This window comes from Schistocerca piceifrons, chromosome X (assembly GCF_021461385.2).
Source record: "Schistocerca piceifrons isolate TAMUIC-IGC-003096 chromosome X, iqSchPice1.1, whole genome shotgun sequence".
Taxonomy (NCBI): Eukaryota; Metazoa; Arthropoda; class Insecta; order Orthoptera; family Acrididae; genus Schistocerca; species Schistocerca piceifrons.
In genome coordinates, this window is record NC_060149.1 from 922,155,333 (window position 1) to 922,171,421 (window position 16,089).

Genomic DNA, 16,089 nt, shown 5'->3' on the forward strand with positions numbered 1-16,089 from the left:
ATCGCGCCTTAGTGCGCTCGAAATTGGATTATGGAAGCATAGTCTACTCCTCTGCTCGGCCGTCTATTCTTCGGCGTCTCGACTCTATCCACCACCGTGGATTACGTTTAGTGTCTGGAGCTTTTTACACCAGCCCTGTGGAAAGCCTTTATGCTGAGACTGCTGAACCTCCGCTATCCAATCGGCGGGCAGTCCTTCTGAGTCGTTATGCTAGCCACCTGTCTTCCATGCCTGCTAATCCAGCCCATGACCTTTTTTTCGACGCCTCCTTTGATGTCGGGTATGCAGGCCGCTCCTCCTCCCTACTACCCCCGGGAGTCCGCTTCCATCAACTGCTCCATTCTCTTTCCTTCCGCTTTCCTAAAACCTTCTTGACAACTTGGGGTACAGCACCGCCTTGGCTCCGTCCCCGGATCGACTTGCTCAGAGACCTATGTCAATTTCCCAAGGATGGTACCCCTACACTTGTTTACCTTCGGGCATTTGCTGCTCTATGTGCACAAACGACGGAAGCCACATTTATTTACACCGACGGCTCGAAAACATCGTTAGGTGTAGGGAGTGCCTATATTGTTGGCGACACCCCAAATCACTTTCGGCTTCCCGACCAGTGTTCGGTTTATACTGCGGAGCTTTACGCTGTTCTCCAGGCTGTCCACTACATCTGCCGCCATCAGCGGATACAGTACGTAATCTGCTCAGATTCTCTCAGCTCTCTCCTAAGTCTCCAAGCTCTTTACCCTGTGCACCCTCTGGTCCTCCAGATTCAGGACTGTCTGCGCTTGCTCCACCTGGGGGGTGTGTCAGTGGCGTTCCTCTGGCTCCCGGGACACGCTGGTATCTGTGGGAATGAGGCGGCCGATATAACGGCCAAGGCTGCAGTCGCTCTTCCTCGGCCAGCTATTCAGTCTCTTCCCTTTACCGATCTACGGAGCGGTTTATGTCGCCAAGTTGCTCATTTATGGCATGCGTATTGGTCAACACTTCCCCATAATAAATTGTGGGAAGTGAAAGCCCTTCCTTGCGCTTGGACCTCTTCCTCCCGAACGCGTCGTCAGGAGGAGGTAATTTTAGCTAGACTCCGGATAGGGCACTGTCTTTTTAGTCATCGACATCTTTTAAGCGGTGATCCTCCCCCACTCTGTCCCCACTGATCTCAGCTGTGGACGGTCAGACACCTTTTAATTGAATGCCCCTATTTTAATCCGTTACGCTCCCGTCTACAGCTATCGCCTGATCTATCGTCGATTTTAGCAGATGACACGCGCTCAGCTGACTGCGTTCTACAGTTTATTAGTGACAGTGAAATGACGTCAGTCATTTGAAGTTTTTTTTGGGGACAACCAACCCCCTTTCTATAGTGGATTTTTAAGCATTCCTTCTGCCTTTAGTTTCTCAAATTTTATGACTTTGTTCCCATTGCTGCTGATTTTAAATTTCGTTTTTTTTCCTGTTTTCTACGTCACGTACGGGGCGCTAATGACCATATGACCATAGAAGTTTTGCGCCCTAAAAAAAAAAAAAAAAAAAAAAGGGAATGAGAATTTTCTCTGGTGATTCCAAGAAAACATTTGATAAAGTTTGTTGTGTGTGTGTGTGTGTGTGTGTGTGTGTGTGTGTGTGTGTGTGTTCAGCTGGTTGTTAGTCTTTTAATGAAGCATCAGAGGAAGCTCGTGTTGTCTCCTTTTCTGTGCTAACATCACAGAGTGTATTCTTCAGCTGTTTTGCACAGTGTTTTTTATAAATGTTCTGCTTTTAAATTTCCACTTAGTGTAATGAGGAATCAGCAAAAGACATCAGCAGATATGTATGTAAAGTTTTGGAATAATGGTAAAGAAGGCTGGAACTGATACCCAGTTTTAAATGCACTACCTCCATGCTTTTCGTGAATACTTACAAATTCTTACACCTACATACTTATTTCCCTACTCCATTTTGCTCTCTTTGTCAAAAACTGGGGACAAAAAAAATCCTATCTCAATATCAAAGATTTACATCATAGTGTATCTAGTATTACCTAGTGAAACCTGTGAGGAATGTTACAGAAAAGAATATGCAGTGTTAGTAGAGTTGGCCTACTTTACTTGTTCCCTTGTGTTATCTTCCATTACCTCCATCATAAATGCTTGTTTAAAGATACAAACAAATGGTGGTGAACAATGGCAAATGGTCTGTGAATGCTGGTTCGCTTGTTTGCTTTGATATGCTGCCGTGTAAAATGAGCTTTACACATGCTCACAGCTGAAATCGCTTCCACTCACTCTGAAATACAGTAGGCTGTAGAAAAGGGAAATATCATGTGATGACTTTTCCTTGATTAGGAGCCTTAGTCATAATACTCTTCTTAAATGAAATTATTGCCATTACTTGGCTGTAAGGTGTTATATATTTATTTCACTATGATGATTTCAGCTGTAGAGCCATTTTAAAGTGCAAGATGGAAACTGAAGTAATGCTCCTTTAACTGTTGATCAAATTGCAATTTTCACCTTGCACTTGGAAATGGCTCTACAGCTGAAATTGTGATAGTGAAATAAATGTATAAAAAAACATAGTCAATTGCTGGTGGTAGTTTCATTTCAAAATATCATGTGGCTCCTGTTCAGGAAGCTTTATTGCCACATTATATCAATGTCCAAGATCAACAAAATTAAGACAGGCTTTAGTGTTTAGTGGTTTATATTAGTTACTACTCTTAACAAAAATATTTTCGTTCACCTCTGAATTCAAATTTAGCTTCCATAACATTTTTTTGTTCATGACTTGTCTGTCTGCTCCTTCCACAGTTCATGTGCAGACTCGAACTGGCAACACTGTCAGAAACAGCAGTCCTTCAGAAGCCAGACAGTGGAAAGTGACTTGGGACAGAAATACACTACCATGTAACTCTGATGATGTATTGTAGAACTCACTCAAACGTAAAATAAAACCTGAACTTTCGTGTACGTGATTGGTTAACCTTTCTAATTTGCGGGTAATTCAGTAATGTGCAAAGTGTACTGTTCCAAGACATATATTCACAGGAAATAGTATAGGAGTATGGTGACAAAGGTATTTGAGTCATAATTCTCATTTATTGCACTTACACTACCAGCTACTCTCTTTGTGGACAAAGAGTGATATCTAATAACTGGCAAATGAGTACTGTAACTGTGGCAGTGAGGTAGATGGAAGCCTAATCATACTGCTGACACATTTGTATTCAGGGTCAGTCAGTTTGAAGGTTAGTTTTTTCGAATGTTTGTCTTGTATGGTTGCGTTCTCACTCAGCATGGACAACTTTTTAACTCTTGAACGGCTGGAACATAGTGTACATTTGCACGTTTTGCAGATATAACTTGTCTTATTCCTACACTTCTTCATTTGACATTGTTTCCTCATTTTATTTCCTTCCACAGTGTTTCCAGATTCAGCTCCTGTTTCTGCCAGGTTACTTTTACAGTCCATGTACCCCACACGAAACTCCTATGCTAGCTTCAGGATATAATTTCGACGAGTGATCTTATAAAATACGTGAACTGGCCATTTACGAGTACCAGCTCTAACATTGTATTTTCTTGCCATTTGATCCACCACATCAACACCACACTTTGTATTGTTGTAGAAATCTATTGTTTCTGGTGGTTTTTCCTCCGAACCTGTTTGAAGTTCATCTTATGAATGCAAAGTGCAGAAGCACATTCTTGTTTCATTTGCCTTGATATGCAGTGAGAATGCTACTAGAATGTTTGAAGAGATCCGAGTGGTAAACATCAGCCTACATTGCCTTCACAGCATTTGAAATTTCTTTCCTTGATCGTCTAATTGTTCTAACAATGCTAGTACCGTAGTTCTCAACTTCTCGCCCAGCTTCACTGTTGTAAAAAATTTCCTGTAGTCACTTTTCGCTCCTTCTTTTGAAATGGCTCCATTGACTTCATTACTATACTTCCAGGAAGAGTCTGGTCACGTTATATGTTGTCGTCATTTCCTAAATAAGGGAACCCATTGCACAGAAACTTTGAGTCAATGTAGACAAGAAGACAAAATGTTATACCAAATTTATCTGGTTTGTTTGGCATATACTGTAAGAGTGGACACTTTGTTTTGCTTGGAAAAAGCTGTTCATCAGCAGTCAGATTATCACCTGGAATATAGGTCAAATGGCAATTTTCAATTTGTTCCAAACTTTTGATACTAAAGTGAATTTATCTGTCTTCAAACATTCTGATCTTGTGTGTCTAATGTCGAAGTGCAAAAATGTTATAATTTCTTGAAAGCAGTTTCTCGCCTTTGTATCACTGAAGACAGGTGGGCCCCACTTCTTAGACCACAGTTAATAAAGTTCAGTACTATTGTCTCCAAGAACACTGAGAGCATACAATAAATCCCCAAAATTACACTCCACAATTCATTTCGTAGAACACATTTTGCCTCAGTTTCCATTCAGTGTTTTATGTCATTCAGTATTGATTCATCGATAAACAAACACCATGCACTCACTACACTGACATCAGAAACATACCGCTCTGAATATGGTGTAGGTCCTGGATTTTCTCTGATGATGGTATACTCGCCAATCTGCCAGATGTGGTCTTTCCAAACTCTGCAGCAGTTCACTCTGTGATGCCATCAATACCCAGCAACATATTACGTGGTCCTTGGAAGGCATGTGTTGATCTGTCCCTTTTGATGTCTTGTTTTACATGATACATTTTCTACAGCTGTAATAAAACAATAGAAAACTTCAAATTAGAAGTGTCTGCCCAGAGTAATTGTCATCTAAATCTTGAATTTTATGTGAAAGTTGAATTTTGACATGTAAATAACACATTTGTTAATTATTACTAACCTGGCTGAAAATCACCCATACATTTTTCAGCATAAGCTGAATCACTGCTTCCAGAGTGATCGTTTGGTTGACAGTAATCTTCGTCCACATCTTCTCTTAGGTCTTCTGCATCTAGGCCACATTCTGCTTAAGACTTACCATCTGGAATATCATTTAAGAGTGCGAACAATTCTGCATTGATAAGCGACAGAGATCTGTGAGCCTTGATTACTATGTTGCTATGAGTTAATGAATGACAATATGACCGGAGACACTGACCGGAGACACAGAGACAAACAATGAACATAAGTAAATTAAGAGTTTCATTATTCTGCATATTATTGCTGTTTAGAGACTGATCGTTAAGATTTAATCTCAACCAGGAGGAGGACATGTTGTGAGACATTTTATTACAATAATCAATACAGCAGTCAAAATGACTATTGCAGTTCTAGGTATACTTCTTAACAACATCCTAACCACTTTTCAAAAAATAAATACATTTAGTATGGGTGATTCTGACCTTTAACCTGGGAAAGTCACCGAAGCTTATTGTAATACGACAAAAACTGCAGTCAAAATAACGTTTTCAAAACGTGTTGCAGTCAGTTTGACCGCTCTGGTGGTTCTAATGTTAAATGTGACATTTCAAATGTATCTTGCTGTTCTAAAGACATGAATATATGAAAATGTAGAAAGTATGACTAGAGCTACTTGAGTTTGTTTTTTTGTGTACTGCTGTTAGAAATGGAGAATGACTTCAGTGTGTCATTTGTTTCAATGTCCTTGCTACTGATAATGTGCTTCGCAATATATTGAAATGATATTTTGAGTCAAATCATGGTAGTTTGGTAAAAAACCACGAGAATACTTTTCCCACAAGTTAACATGTTAGCATTTCATATACATTCATATCAAAAGGACAGTGGACCCAAAAAGTTTGAAAGGCACTGTTTTAGAGAAAATGAATGATTACTCAACACCACTTAACTACCACCACCACTAATGTGAAAATCATTTGTGAGTGGTGCAAAGAACTACATAATGAAGGCTGCGAAAGTTCAGTAAGTCTATCTACTGCATAGCTTTTGCAGATAATCATCTGATCTTTTCAGGTTCCCCAGGCCCACCCACAAAACAAATTCAAGCACTTGAAATCTAATTGTAGTAGGCATGCAACCAGATCTCCTTTGAGGAAGCAGTTTACAAGAGACGTCTAGCCAGTGCTCAGAGAAGCAGATGTAAAATCAAAAAAATAACAGTAAAAATTGGGAGGGGAATGGTATAAGTTAAAAGTATCTAATATAGTTGATAGAACCAAATATTGATAAAAAGCTCAAGGCTCAACAAGATGGATATGACATACCAGCTGACTAGAAATGTTTACATCAAATGCTGCACATTACTTGATGCTAAACTGTGATGCTATGGTGCAGTTATCGTACTGGACACACGGTATGCAGCAGATGACCTCAAGATTTCTTCGAAAGGTGTGAAAGAGAAGTTAGGATCTAAGAAAATGAAGACCTTAGGTCCAATACAAGAATACTAAATTAAACGATGGCATAGCTACAAACTGCACTTCCATTTAAAAACTGCTTTCTATGAACACACAACAGGATCGATCCCAGTTTTTCCCTATTTTCTGAAGAGTGAGTGAGTCGCTGGTTCAGGGAGGTCCGACATAACATAAAAGAGATGGAGCCACATAGGAAGACGTGCAGGAATTTAACCTAGCCAAGAAGAAACTTGGAAGACATCAGCGCTTTAAAAAAAAAGCCAAAGTTGAAACTAACAATAAATAGACTGAACAAAGAAGGGAGGCTCACAGAAAATGAATGAGAGGATACTGGGTATGCATTAAAGTGCGAAGAAAGGCTTGATCAGAATAACTTGGTGTGCAGTTGGCCTAAACAGTAGACACAGTGCTTATAATATGATCCCCGATTCTCTCTACACAGAACAACTTGGTCAATATGTTCAGTGTATTTTATATCTTTGTGGTTATGATCTATCATCATTTGGGTAAAGTTTACTAGAGGTATCAAATAAGAAGTTTTGCTTGCTAACTCACTCGATCCTACCATGCCCACGCACGACTTTCCTGATTATGAATGCTCAAAGCAGGCTGTGGTCAAACAAGGCACCCTAGGGACAGGACGGCAGTTTAAGCTGTACACATATACACTTGAGTGGCAGTTTGTAATCGTGACATCATTGTTATCCTTAAGAGAAACTAGATTGCTTTATGCAATAATCAAATTTTGAGAATAGTTTGGAATGTCACAGGAAACTATGTAGCTACCAACTTTTGTCAGTCTTGTAATGAATCATCACCTAGCTGCTTTTGATAACGCCAATCTGCTGTAATGATTCAAATGTAAATATGTGAACTTGATGACCCAACAAATTAGAAATCTAACAGGAACAAAATTGGCTCCAAATTATTCCCTGTAAGCGTAATTACAGTGAATTGATTGATTTCAGATCAAGTTTGCTTTGTCAGTCAGAGACAGTGTTAGTGTACTGCCAAAATACTGGTGATACTGAAAGCAGCATTTTGCAATTACACACAATTTTCGCTTGCTAGACATACAATGTGAGAACAGTAATTTAAACGTATACACCCTTGTGCCTTTGTGCTCATATTACTATGACTTTTGAGTTTGTGCACCAATAACAAAACAAACTTAACTGTTGGAAACTTCTCATCTTCCAGTGTTCCTGTAGCACCTTTGAATGGCTCTAAAAAGTCAAGAGTTCTTTTGCAGCATTGTTGATGTAACCAGTAAGTTTTCAGACAAACCTTTCTCCTAAAGCAGTTCAACAATTTTGTCTTATTGGTTTGGTAGATACTGTAGCATTCTAATCAAGCTGTTGTATGTACTCTGTTTCTTGCTTCAAGCTTGTCTGTATCAAATTCATGTCACCAGTTTTCATCATGAAATGGTCATTACATTATCTTCAGCATCGTATGTCGTGAAATAAACCACTCCAAGCCCATGTATCAAATACGTGTTATATAACACGTGTTTTAGGACTGTGTTCAAAACGTGTGATGCAGGCATAATGCTGAAAGGATTGCCATGCCTTGCACGTATTAGTGCCTTCTTCAGGGGAAAAAGAAATATTACTTAAATGCTGGAGATTTACACCTAACAATTTGAATATGTTTCCTTGATGTTCTTAATAAATGACTCATACTTACTTCCCCCCCCCCTCCCCCCCCCCTCCCCCCCCCCCCTCCCCAGGAAAGTGATTCATCACCAGTGTCATATTTCGCAGTGCCTAATCTCGATAAACAAAGTGCATAGTACTAGATAAGTAACACATTCTCTGATATGTCGGTCCATATATCCGCTGTACATCCACACACATTCATGCCGATGGCCTGGTTAATGCTGGGCATCATACCCACTAGTATTTCATCGACTTTGTCTTTCAGGGTTTTGTACTACTTTGGATGAGGCAAAATGTTGGAAACTTTTTCCTCTCCAAATTCTGAACCTATATTTACAAGCTCCTGATATAAAAAGGAGGTCTCTATCTGCCATTCCTATGCAACTTTTTAATTAGTGTAGCTTTCACTGAAACTGTTAATGCTTTAGAAATTACACTTGCAGTTATTTACCTTCAGATGGGTGGTGGCAGATCTGTGGGACAGGAGAGCAGAGTACACGTAACTGACACCCTTATCAGTCACTGATGAAATTCTCTCCCAAACATTGTTATAAACATTGTCTCTCACGCTCTGGATATTTTATTTTGAATCAAGTTTAACTTTCGCACTATCCTTCATCTCGTGCTTATTATCTATGATCCTGCAGTGGGCGACAGAGCAGTGCTCGGGTAACAGTAGCAGATGGCCGAGCAATAAGAGCGTGTGACACTCGGGACGAGCATCATGCAAGTCGAATGCAGTTGCCTCCTCAGTCCAAAGTGGCTATATTGACATCTGACGGACTTCTGCGGAATTTCATGCACCGAGCAATTTGAGTGGGCGTAAATCTCAGATGCCAAAGTGTAGAGTCCACGTCAGTCTGCTGCAGCTGTTGAACAATAACGTAATAAGATCTCCCTTGAATCTGTGTACAAACAATTGATTCTGTATAACAATTTAACTCTAATCCTTATTAGAGGCCACATTCAGTGGAAATGTTACTAACATCATTCGTGTCTGCTAGGCAGGAAGGAAATAAATGCTGTCACATCTGTTACTTCATACTTTTCAGATTCAATTGCGCACGTCATCTATAAGTCTGGATTTTTTTTTCCTTAATAACTGAATGAGATGGCATAGTGGCTTCACTTTCAGGTTTATGCTAATTTCTTATGTTGACATCAAAGTGTATTTATGAACTGGAAGAACCAGATAGAATGAAATCCATCAGAAGAAGCTGAAATGAACTATAGTTCTGCATTCTTCACACACAAAAGCTTCGAACTACCAATGTATTGTTGAAATATGGAACTTGTGTGTTCTTAAAAAGTAATTTCCCACCATCTACAGTTTCCTGACTTTTACACATGTTTTTAAAAGTACCATGAAAAATGTAAAAGAGGGATTTCACTGTAGTTGCATTCTATTGCTGCTGATATTTACATGTTCTCTGTAGGATAAGATAAGTTTTCCATGTTGACTTCTCTACATGTATTGGATAACTGAGCGATGTTTCTCCATGTGACACAAAATGAATTAATCTGACACCGAATTTTTAGTGAGCTATAAATTACTATTTTATTCTGAGAATTTCTTCATTAACCATTGATATACCGTAAACCCCGTTTTTATGTTCCTGCATTTTATGTATTCCCGCTTTTTATGTTCAATTTTGTCGCTCTCAACAGAAGTCCCATTCTCTAAATGCAATGCTTTCCCTTCATAATGATTCTGTTTTACAATATTTCCTTTATTTTAAGTATTTTTCGACGTTGTCATGACCTTTAACACTGGTTTTCGTACAGATTTCTGCAAAAAGTGCATCATATTCGTGCTTAAAGTCAGCCTGTGAACAAAACAGAAAACACAGACTATATGCAAAGTTATTGGTCTTGTAGCATAGTGTTGGCACAATAATCAAGATTTTCATTGTCAACATGTCTGGTCACCGCCACTTGTATTATGGGTCACAGTGTTTGTAGGAGTGGGAAAGTATGCCAAGTTACTACCTTTATGGTAATCATGATCTGATGATAGTGACTCTAGCAGCAACCTTCCTTGTGCTCATCGTATTGTATTAAAACAGCTTTAACTCAAATTCACAGTCATCCATACTAAGCGCAGAATCTTAGGTTGGTATGACCTGATGTCAGGTTTAAACATTCCACCTCGAGATGCTCTGTAACATTATGACAATTGCCACCCTCTTTCTCACCCATTTTGTCCCAGAACTGAGTGACCTTGTTGGCAACAAACTGTAGATTTTTTGTGCCTATTGTTTTAACCAGTATTGTGTTAAGTTTTATTTACCATGATGATTGTAAATAATAAGTCTCACATTAGAACAAGAACATCTTTTCAGTGTGGTTTGACGAAAGATTTTTGCTTGCTTGTTTTATTTTCATTATTTGACATGGCCAGAGCAAAGAGGGAAACCTGTGCACATGTTTGTGTGTAAGCACTTGGCCACTGCCTTTGTGATTGATGCTTTGTATACTGTGGAGAGGCAGTTAGAGCTAATTGGTGTCAGAAAGAAACAAAAATAATTATTTCAATTCTTTTTAAATGGTCAATATTTAAATTGTTTCAATTTCATATACTGAACAATATAAAGAGTGACAAGAGTTACTCATTTTTGCTTGTTGTGTTTCCTACACACATTAAAAGTTTTGCATCACCCCAGTTCCCAGAACTCCTGAAGATAGACGTTGACTGTGAATATTGTATCACAGACACAGTCCCTTTGACTGTTCAGAGATGTCACTAAACCCACCCAAAGATGTAAACAGTCATGCATGAGCAGCGCCTATTAGACGGAGAGGGTCTGACAGCCGATCAGTTCCAGTCATTCCATCAGGCAGGAGGTACACGGCTTGTGTTGTCTGTAGTTCAGCCATGCTTAGGTGGTCAATACCGTGGTTCGATCATGTCCGCATTGTTACTTTGTGCCAGGAACGGCTCTCAACAAGGGAAGTGTCAAAACATCTCGGAGTGAACCAAAGCAATGTTGTTCAGACATGGACAAGGTACAGAGAGACAGGAACTGTCGATGACATGCCTCGCTCAGGCCTCCCAAGGGCTACTACTTCAGTGGATGACCACTACCTAAGAATTATGGCTCGGAGAACCCCGACAGCAATGCCACCATGTTGAATAATGCTTTTCGTGCAGCCACAGGACGTTGTGTTAAGACTCGGACTGTGCACAATAGGCTGCATGATGCACAACTTCGCACCTGACGTCAGTGGCGAGGTCTATCTTTGCAACTATGACAACATGCAGTGCTGTACAGATAGACCCAACAACATGCCGAATGGACCGTTCAGGATTGGCATCATGTTCTCAACGCAGATGAGTGTCGCATATGCCTTGAACCAGACAATTGTCGGAAACTTGTTTGGAGGCAACGTGGTCAGGCTGAACACCTTAGACACACTGTCCAGCAAGTGCAGCAAGCTAGAGGCTCCCTGTTGTTTTGGGGTGGCATTATGTAGGGCCGATGTACACCGCTGGTGGTCATGGAAGGCGTTGTAAGGGATGTATGATACGCTAATGCCATCCTCCGACCAATAGTGCAACCATATCGGCAGCATATTGGCAAGGCATTTGTCTTCATGGACAACAATTCGTACCCCCAATGTGCACATCTTGTGATTAACTTCCATCAGAATAATGGCATTGCTTGACCAGAGGGGCCAGCATGTTCTCCAGACACTAAACCTATCGAACATGCACGAGAAAGATGGAAAAGGGCTGCTTATGGACGAAGTGACCCTCCAACCACTCTGAGGGATCTATGCCGAATTGCTGTTGATTAGTGAGACAATCTGGACAAACAGTGCCTAAATGTACTTGTGGATAGTATGCCACGAAGAATAGAGGCATGCATCAATGCAGGAAGACATGCTATTGGGTATAAGAGGTACTGGTGTGTACCGGAGATTGGACCATCACCTCTGAAGGTCTCGCTGTATGGTGGTACAACATGCAATGTGTGGTTTTTATGAGCAATAAAAAGGGCGGAAATGATGTTTATGTTGATCTCTCGTCCAATTTTCTGTACAGGTTCCAGAACTCTTGGAACCGAGGTGATGCAAAACTTTCTTTGGGGTCAATCCACTGAAAAATGTGAAAAGGGGGTTTTACTATACTACACAAAAGACTTAATTTTTCAGTTCTCAGCTGATCAAATATTTTCTGGTACTGAAATATGATTTTAACCTTCAACAGTGCTTTTTGCGTGAGAGAAATGCCAAGTTGCACCATTGTCTGAATTCCATCGCAAACAGGTCCCCTTATTATTGGTTGTAAGCTGGTTATCAGGTGTGAGGGCAAGGGTACATCAGCTCTTGTGGGGGACAAGTTTTCCCAAACTACTAAGGTGTTTATAACGTAAATTGTTTGAACATTTGTTTTTGGTAGGATTTCCAGGTTTTTGTTGATGTGCTAATTTTTTTGGCTCATAATTTTATCAGAAATTCCTTCATAGTATTTAATCCTATATATCTTTATCATTTACCCTACTACTACCACTACCACTACCACCACCACCACCGTGAGAAACTGAACTTGGGTATACTACTGGAGAAATAACTTTTAGCATGATTTTTTATTTATTGAATTTTTTTGTTTCACTTTCCAGGACTATCATAAAATAATAAAGCAGCCAATGGACTTGGGGACAATAAAGAAACGTCTTGAGCATAACTATTATTGGAGTGGAAGAGAATGTATTCAAGATTTCAATACTATGTTTACAAATTGTTATGTCTATAACAAACCTGGTGAAGATGTTGTGGTCATGGCCCAGACCCTTGAAAAGCTCTTCCTTACAAAAGTAAGTAATTAAGTGAATTTAATTAGAAATCTGATCACTATGAAAATAAATATTTCACATCTCATATTTGGCAAAAAAAAGTAAAGAAAACAGTATTGTGAAGGCAAAGCTTTGTGCTTGTGTCTTCCTGTCCGCAATTCTGTGTAGCTTTGTGATCTGAACAATATTTGAAGCATCAGTGCCAGGAAGGAGGTGTTGCACAGTTTCATTAATTGGCCTTCAGTGCCGTCTACTGATTTGGTCAGTATTTCTGCAGTAAATACCAAACTGCATCTTTTGTATGGTGTCCAAAAGGCCTAAGATTATATAGTAAACATTTTGTAGTTTATAAAACATTTCCTGCTTCTGCATTGTCTGAAGTTTGTTAAGAAATAAAATTACATGAAGTCTGAAGTTTGACATGTCTGCTTAGAAATATTACAAACATAATAATTGAATATGTGGAGGAGAATGGAGATATATTTATGAATATTGCTGAGTAATATCAAATAAATGCCCTAATACAGAATTTAGCCATATGCTATATATTAAGTCTGCACAATTGAATGCAGCCTTTGGTGTTGCAGTGCTTAAGAGACACCAGTAACTGGCATCTTCACATTTTTTTCGTCCTTGGTGACATTAAAATTATGACAATGTCTTGACAAGATGCAGCACTTTGATTGCAAAATCAGCTTAACTTTGCTTGAAGTTCTATGCAAAGTAAATGTTCCTTGTCATGCCAGATCACAACAGCCACAGCATACGTGCAATGTAGAGTCTCTCATAGATTTGCTGCCCAAGCAGTGTTAAACACTAACTGTTGGTGCAGATTTAAAAAGGTACTTGTAAAACAGTGGCCTTTTTGTTGTGCACTGTGTTGCCTAGTTAGAGAAGAAAATTTCGTGTGTGCAAAATGACTGTCTTAAAGAGTTGCAGCACTCTATTTATTACATGAATGTGTTAGTATTGTTACGGAATTAATAAGAATATATTACCTGCAAAGGAAACTGAAGACCTTCTCCCCATGAAAGACCTATTGTATTGACACTCGAGAAACAGGAAAGGGAGGTAGTAATAGTGAACACTTCAGTATTTTTACAAGTGGAGCTCTTTCACACACTATACATCTATACACCAATGCCATGCATAGAATAACAAACTTAGACCTACACTTGTAACAATGCTCCTTAAACACTATCAATCAACCAACCAGCATTTTCTCACAGAATATGTGAATCCACATATCATCTAAGTAACCCAGTGGGTACATCCTAAAGATCTAATATAGCTTCCCATTTTTGAAACTTTCTTCTTATTCATATATAACTTCTTTCTCTGGCACCTTCTGAAAACAATTTCATTGACAGAATAATTTTTTTCACACGAGGAAGACGTGGGTCAAGGGGGAGTGGAAAATGATCAGAGAACGGACTGACTGAGTAGTGGTGTACTTCCAGATTCCAGCTACCTCACACTAAAACCATTCACTCTGGTAGGCATTCGTATTGAAACTTAAACACAACTGTGAAAAGATGTCATTCATACAATGTTTGTAGTGCTCAAACAATTTCTTACCAGTACTTCCATGATGACTATCAGTCGTTAAAAAAAATTGTAAATTTCTATTTATGATAACTTATTATGTGCTTTCTACATATTAAGTAATTTATTTTCTTTCTTTGTCATATATTTTGGAACCAAGGTACTGAAAACTGTTATTGATAGTGAAACCAGAGCAAGAGTAAAGAAAAAAATTAGAAGTAAAACAAAATTGACTTCAGACTGAGATTGATCACATCTCTGTACTAAGCTGGAGCCTTACACACAAAGCCATTGTAGTGTTTCAAAATCTGAGGCCATTTCACAGGAATTAAGGAAATTCATCTCGTCCAATTTCTCAGAATATCCCCAGAATGAACCCGCAGAGTGATATCCTCATTCAGTCTGTTCTCTGATCACGCCATGCCTTACCCTTCTCAGAGATTCTTTGTTAGCCCAAATGTCAGGTTCTTTGTGCAATAAGCTGAGCAATTCTCATAAAGTTAGAATTTCTTGAATTGTTCATAATATCACATAACTTACTGTTCAGTTCCTCTTGTCTCAGTATTGTGTCCCTCCTGTTGCAATATGCACACCATTGATTTAAACACTGTGCTTAAATGAAGGTGGGCGAGCAGCACAATATGTTGTGCATAGGAAGGGGGGGGGGGGGGGATTATGAAATATCATTAGTTTTGTTGTGTCGGTTAAAGTTGCCCATGCGGATGGATGTTGGAATGCTGTCTGTTGCCTCTGGTACAAGTATCTCAGCATCTTCAGTTCTAAAACATGTTCTTATCAGCAATTTCATGGTGTATATATACCCTGGGAAATCTGGGCAAAACTCAGGAACTTTCTAGAATTTTGGGAATTTTTCATTGTTTTAGTCTTCAATTAAACTTTTGTAGCTTTGATTGGTAATAACTGATACTCTAACAGAAAAGTTTACTTTAGCCCACTACTGCAGAATAATACAGCAGCAATAAAACATGAATGAGATGATAACACCAAAATGAAATTTCAATTGCAAAGAAAATGTGCCATTTACAACAAAACACCGTGCACACATGAACGATTGCCGGCAGCAGAAAATGTGTCAAAGCCTTTAGGACGAAGACTACACAACACTTCGTAACAACAAACTGCTTTCAATGAGCGTGACGTCATAACTGTTAATGTTTCTTACAGGTCGCAGGAAAATATTGTGAATGGCAGTTTGAGAAGCGTTACTTTCAAAGTTTAACGCTTTTGAGGACCAACCGACTAGAAAAATTTTGGCCCCAGAAGTCCAGCAATTTCTGCCATTATTTAAGGTTTTAGTTGAAATTTTGTATATATCTTAAAGGGTGACACATGTTATATGTGAGAAGTTAGCTTTCCTTGTAACTATACTGTGCATATATTAGTTTAAACCATTCACTTTTCCAAGTTATGTGTTCGTGCTACTTAATGGTGATGTTGCTGTGGGCTGACTGTCATGTGTCGCGCTCTGAATATATGCTGTCATGCCTTGATGAGGTTACGTGATGAGCTGTGATTGGCTGACAAAAGCACATCATGCAGCGCAGTCTTGGAGTTCAGTGCTTCAAAAGCTATTGTGCTGTATTTGGTGGAATTCGTATTTATACTTTTGTAATATAAAAATATGCAGTATACATGTATCCATGCAAACATGTTGTTTTATGGTGCCTAAAATGCCATGAGGTTCTACTCTGGTGTACAAAATCTTTACCATTCAAAGGATTGATAAGTTTTATGGCT

General features: G+C 39.1%; 1 protein-coding gene across 3 annotated transcripts in view; it reads left to right on the top strand.

Moving 5' to 3' along the window:
- The window catches only part of LOC124723157 (homeotic protein female sterile), a 263,408-nt gene that overhangs the window by 58,322 nt on the left and 188,997 nt on the right, over positions 1-16,089 (top strand). For all 3 annotated transcript variants that reach the window (XM_047248347.1, XM_047248348.1, XM_047248349.1), the window contains exon 5: positions 12,613-12,807. In XM_047248347.1, the coding sequence (XP_047104303.1) occupies positions 12,613-12,807 (195 nt within the window). The remainder of the gene's footprint in view (positions 1-12,612; positions 12,808-16,089) is intronic.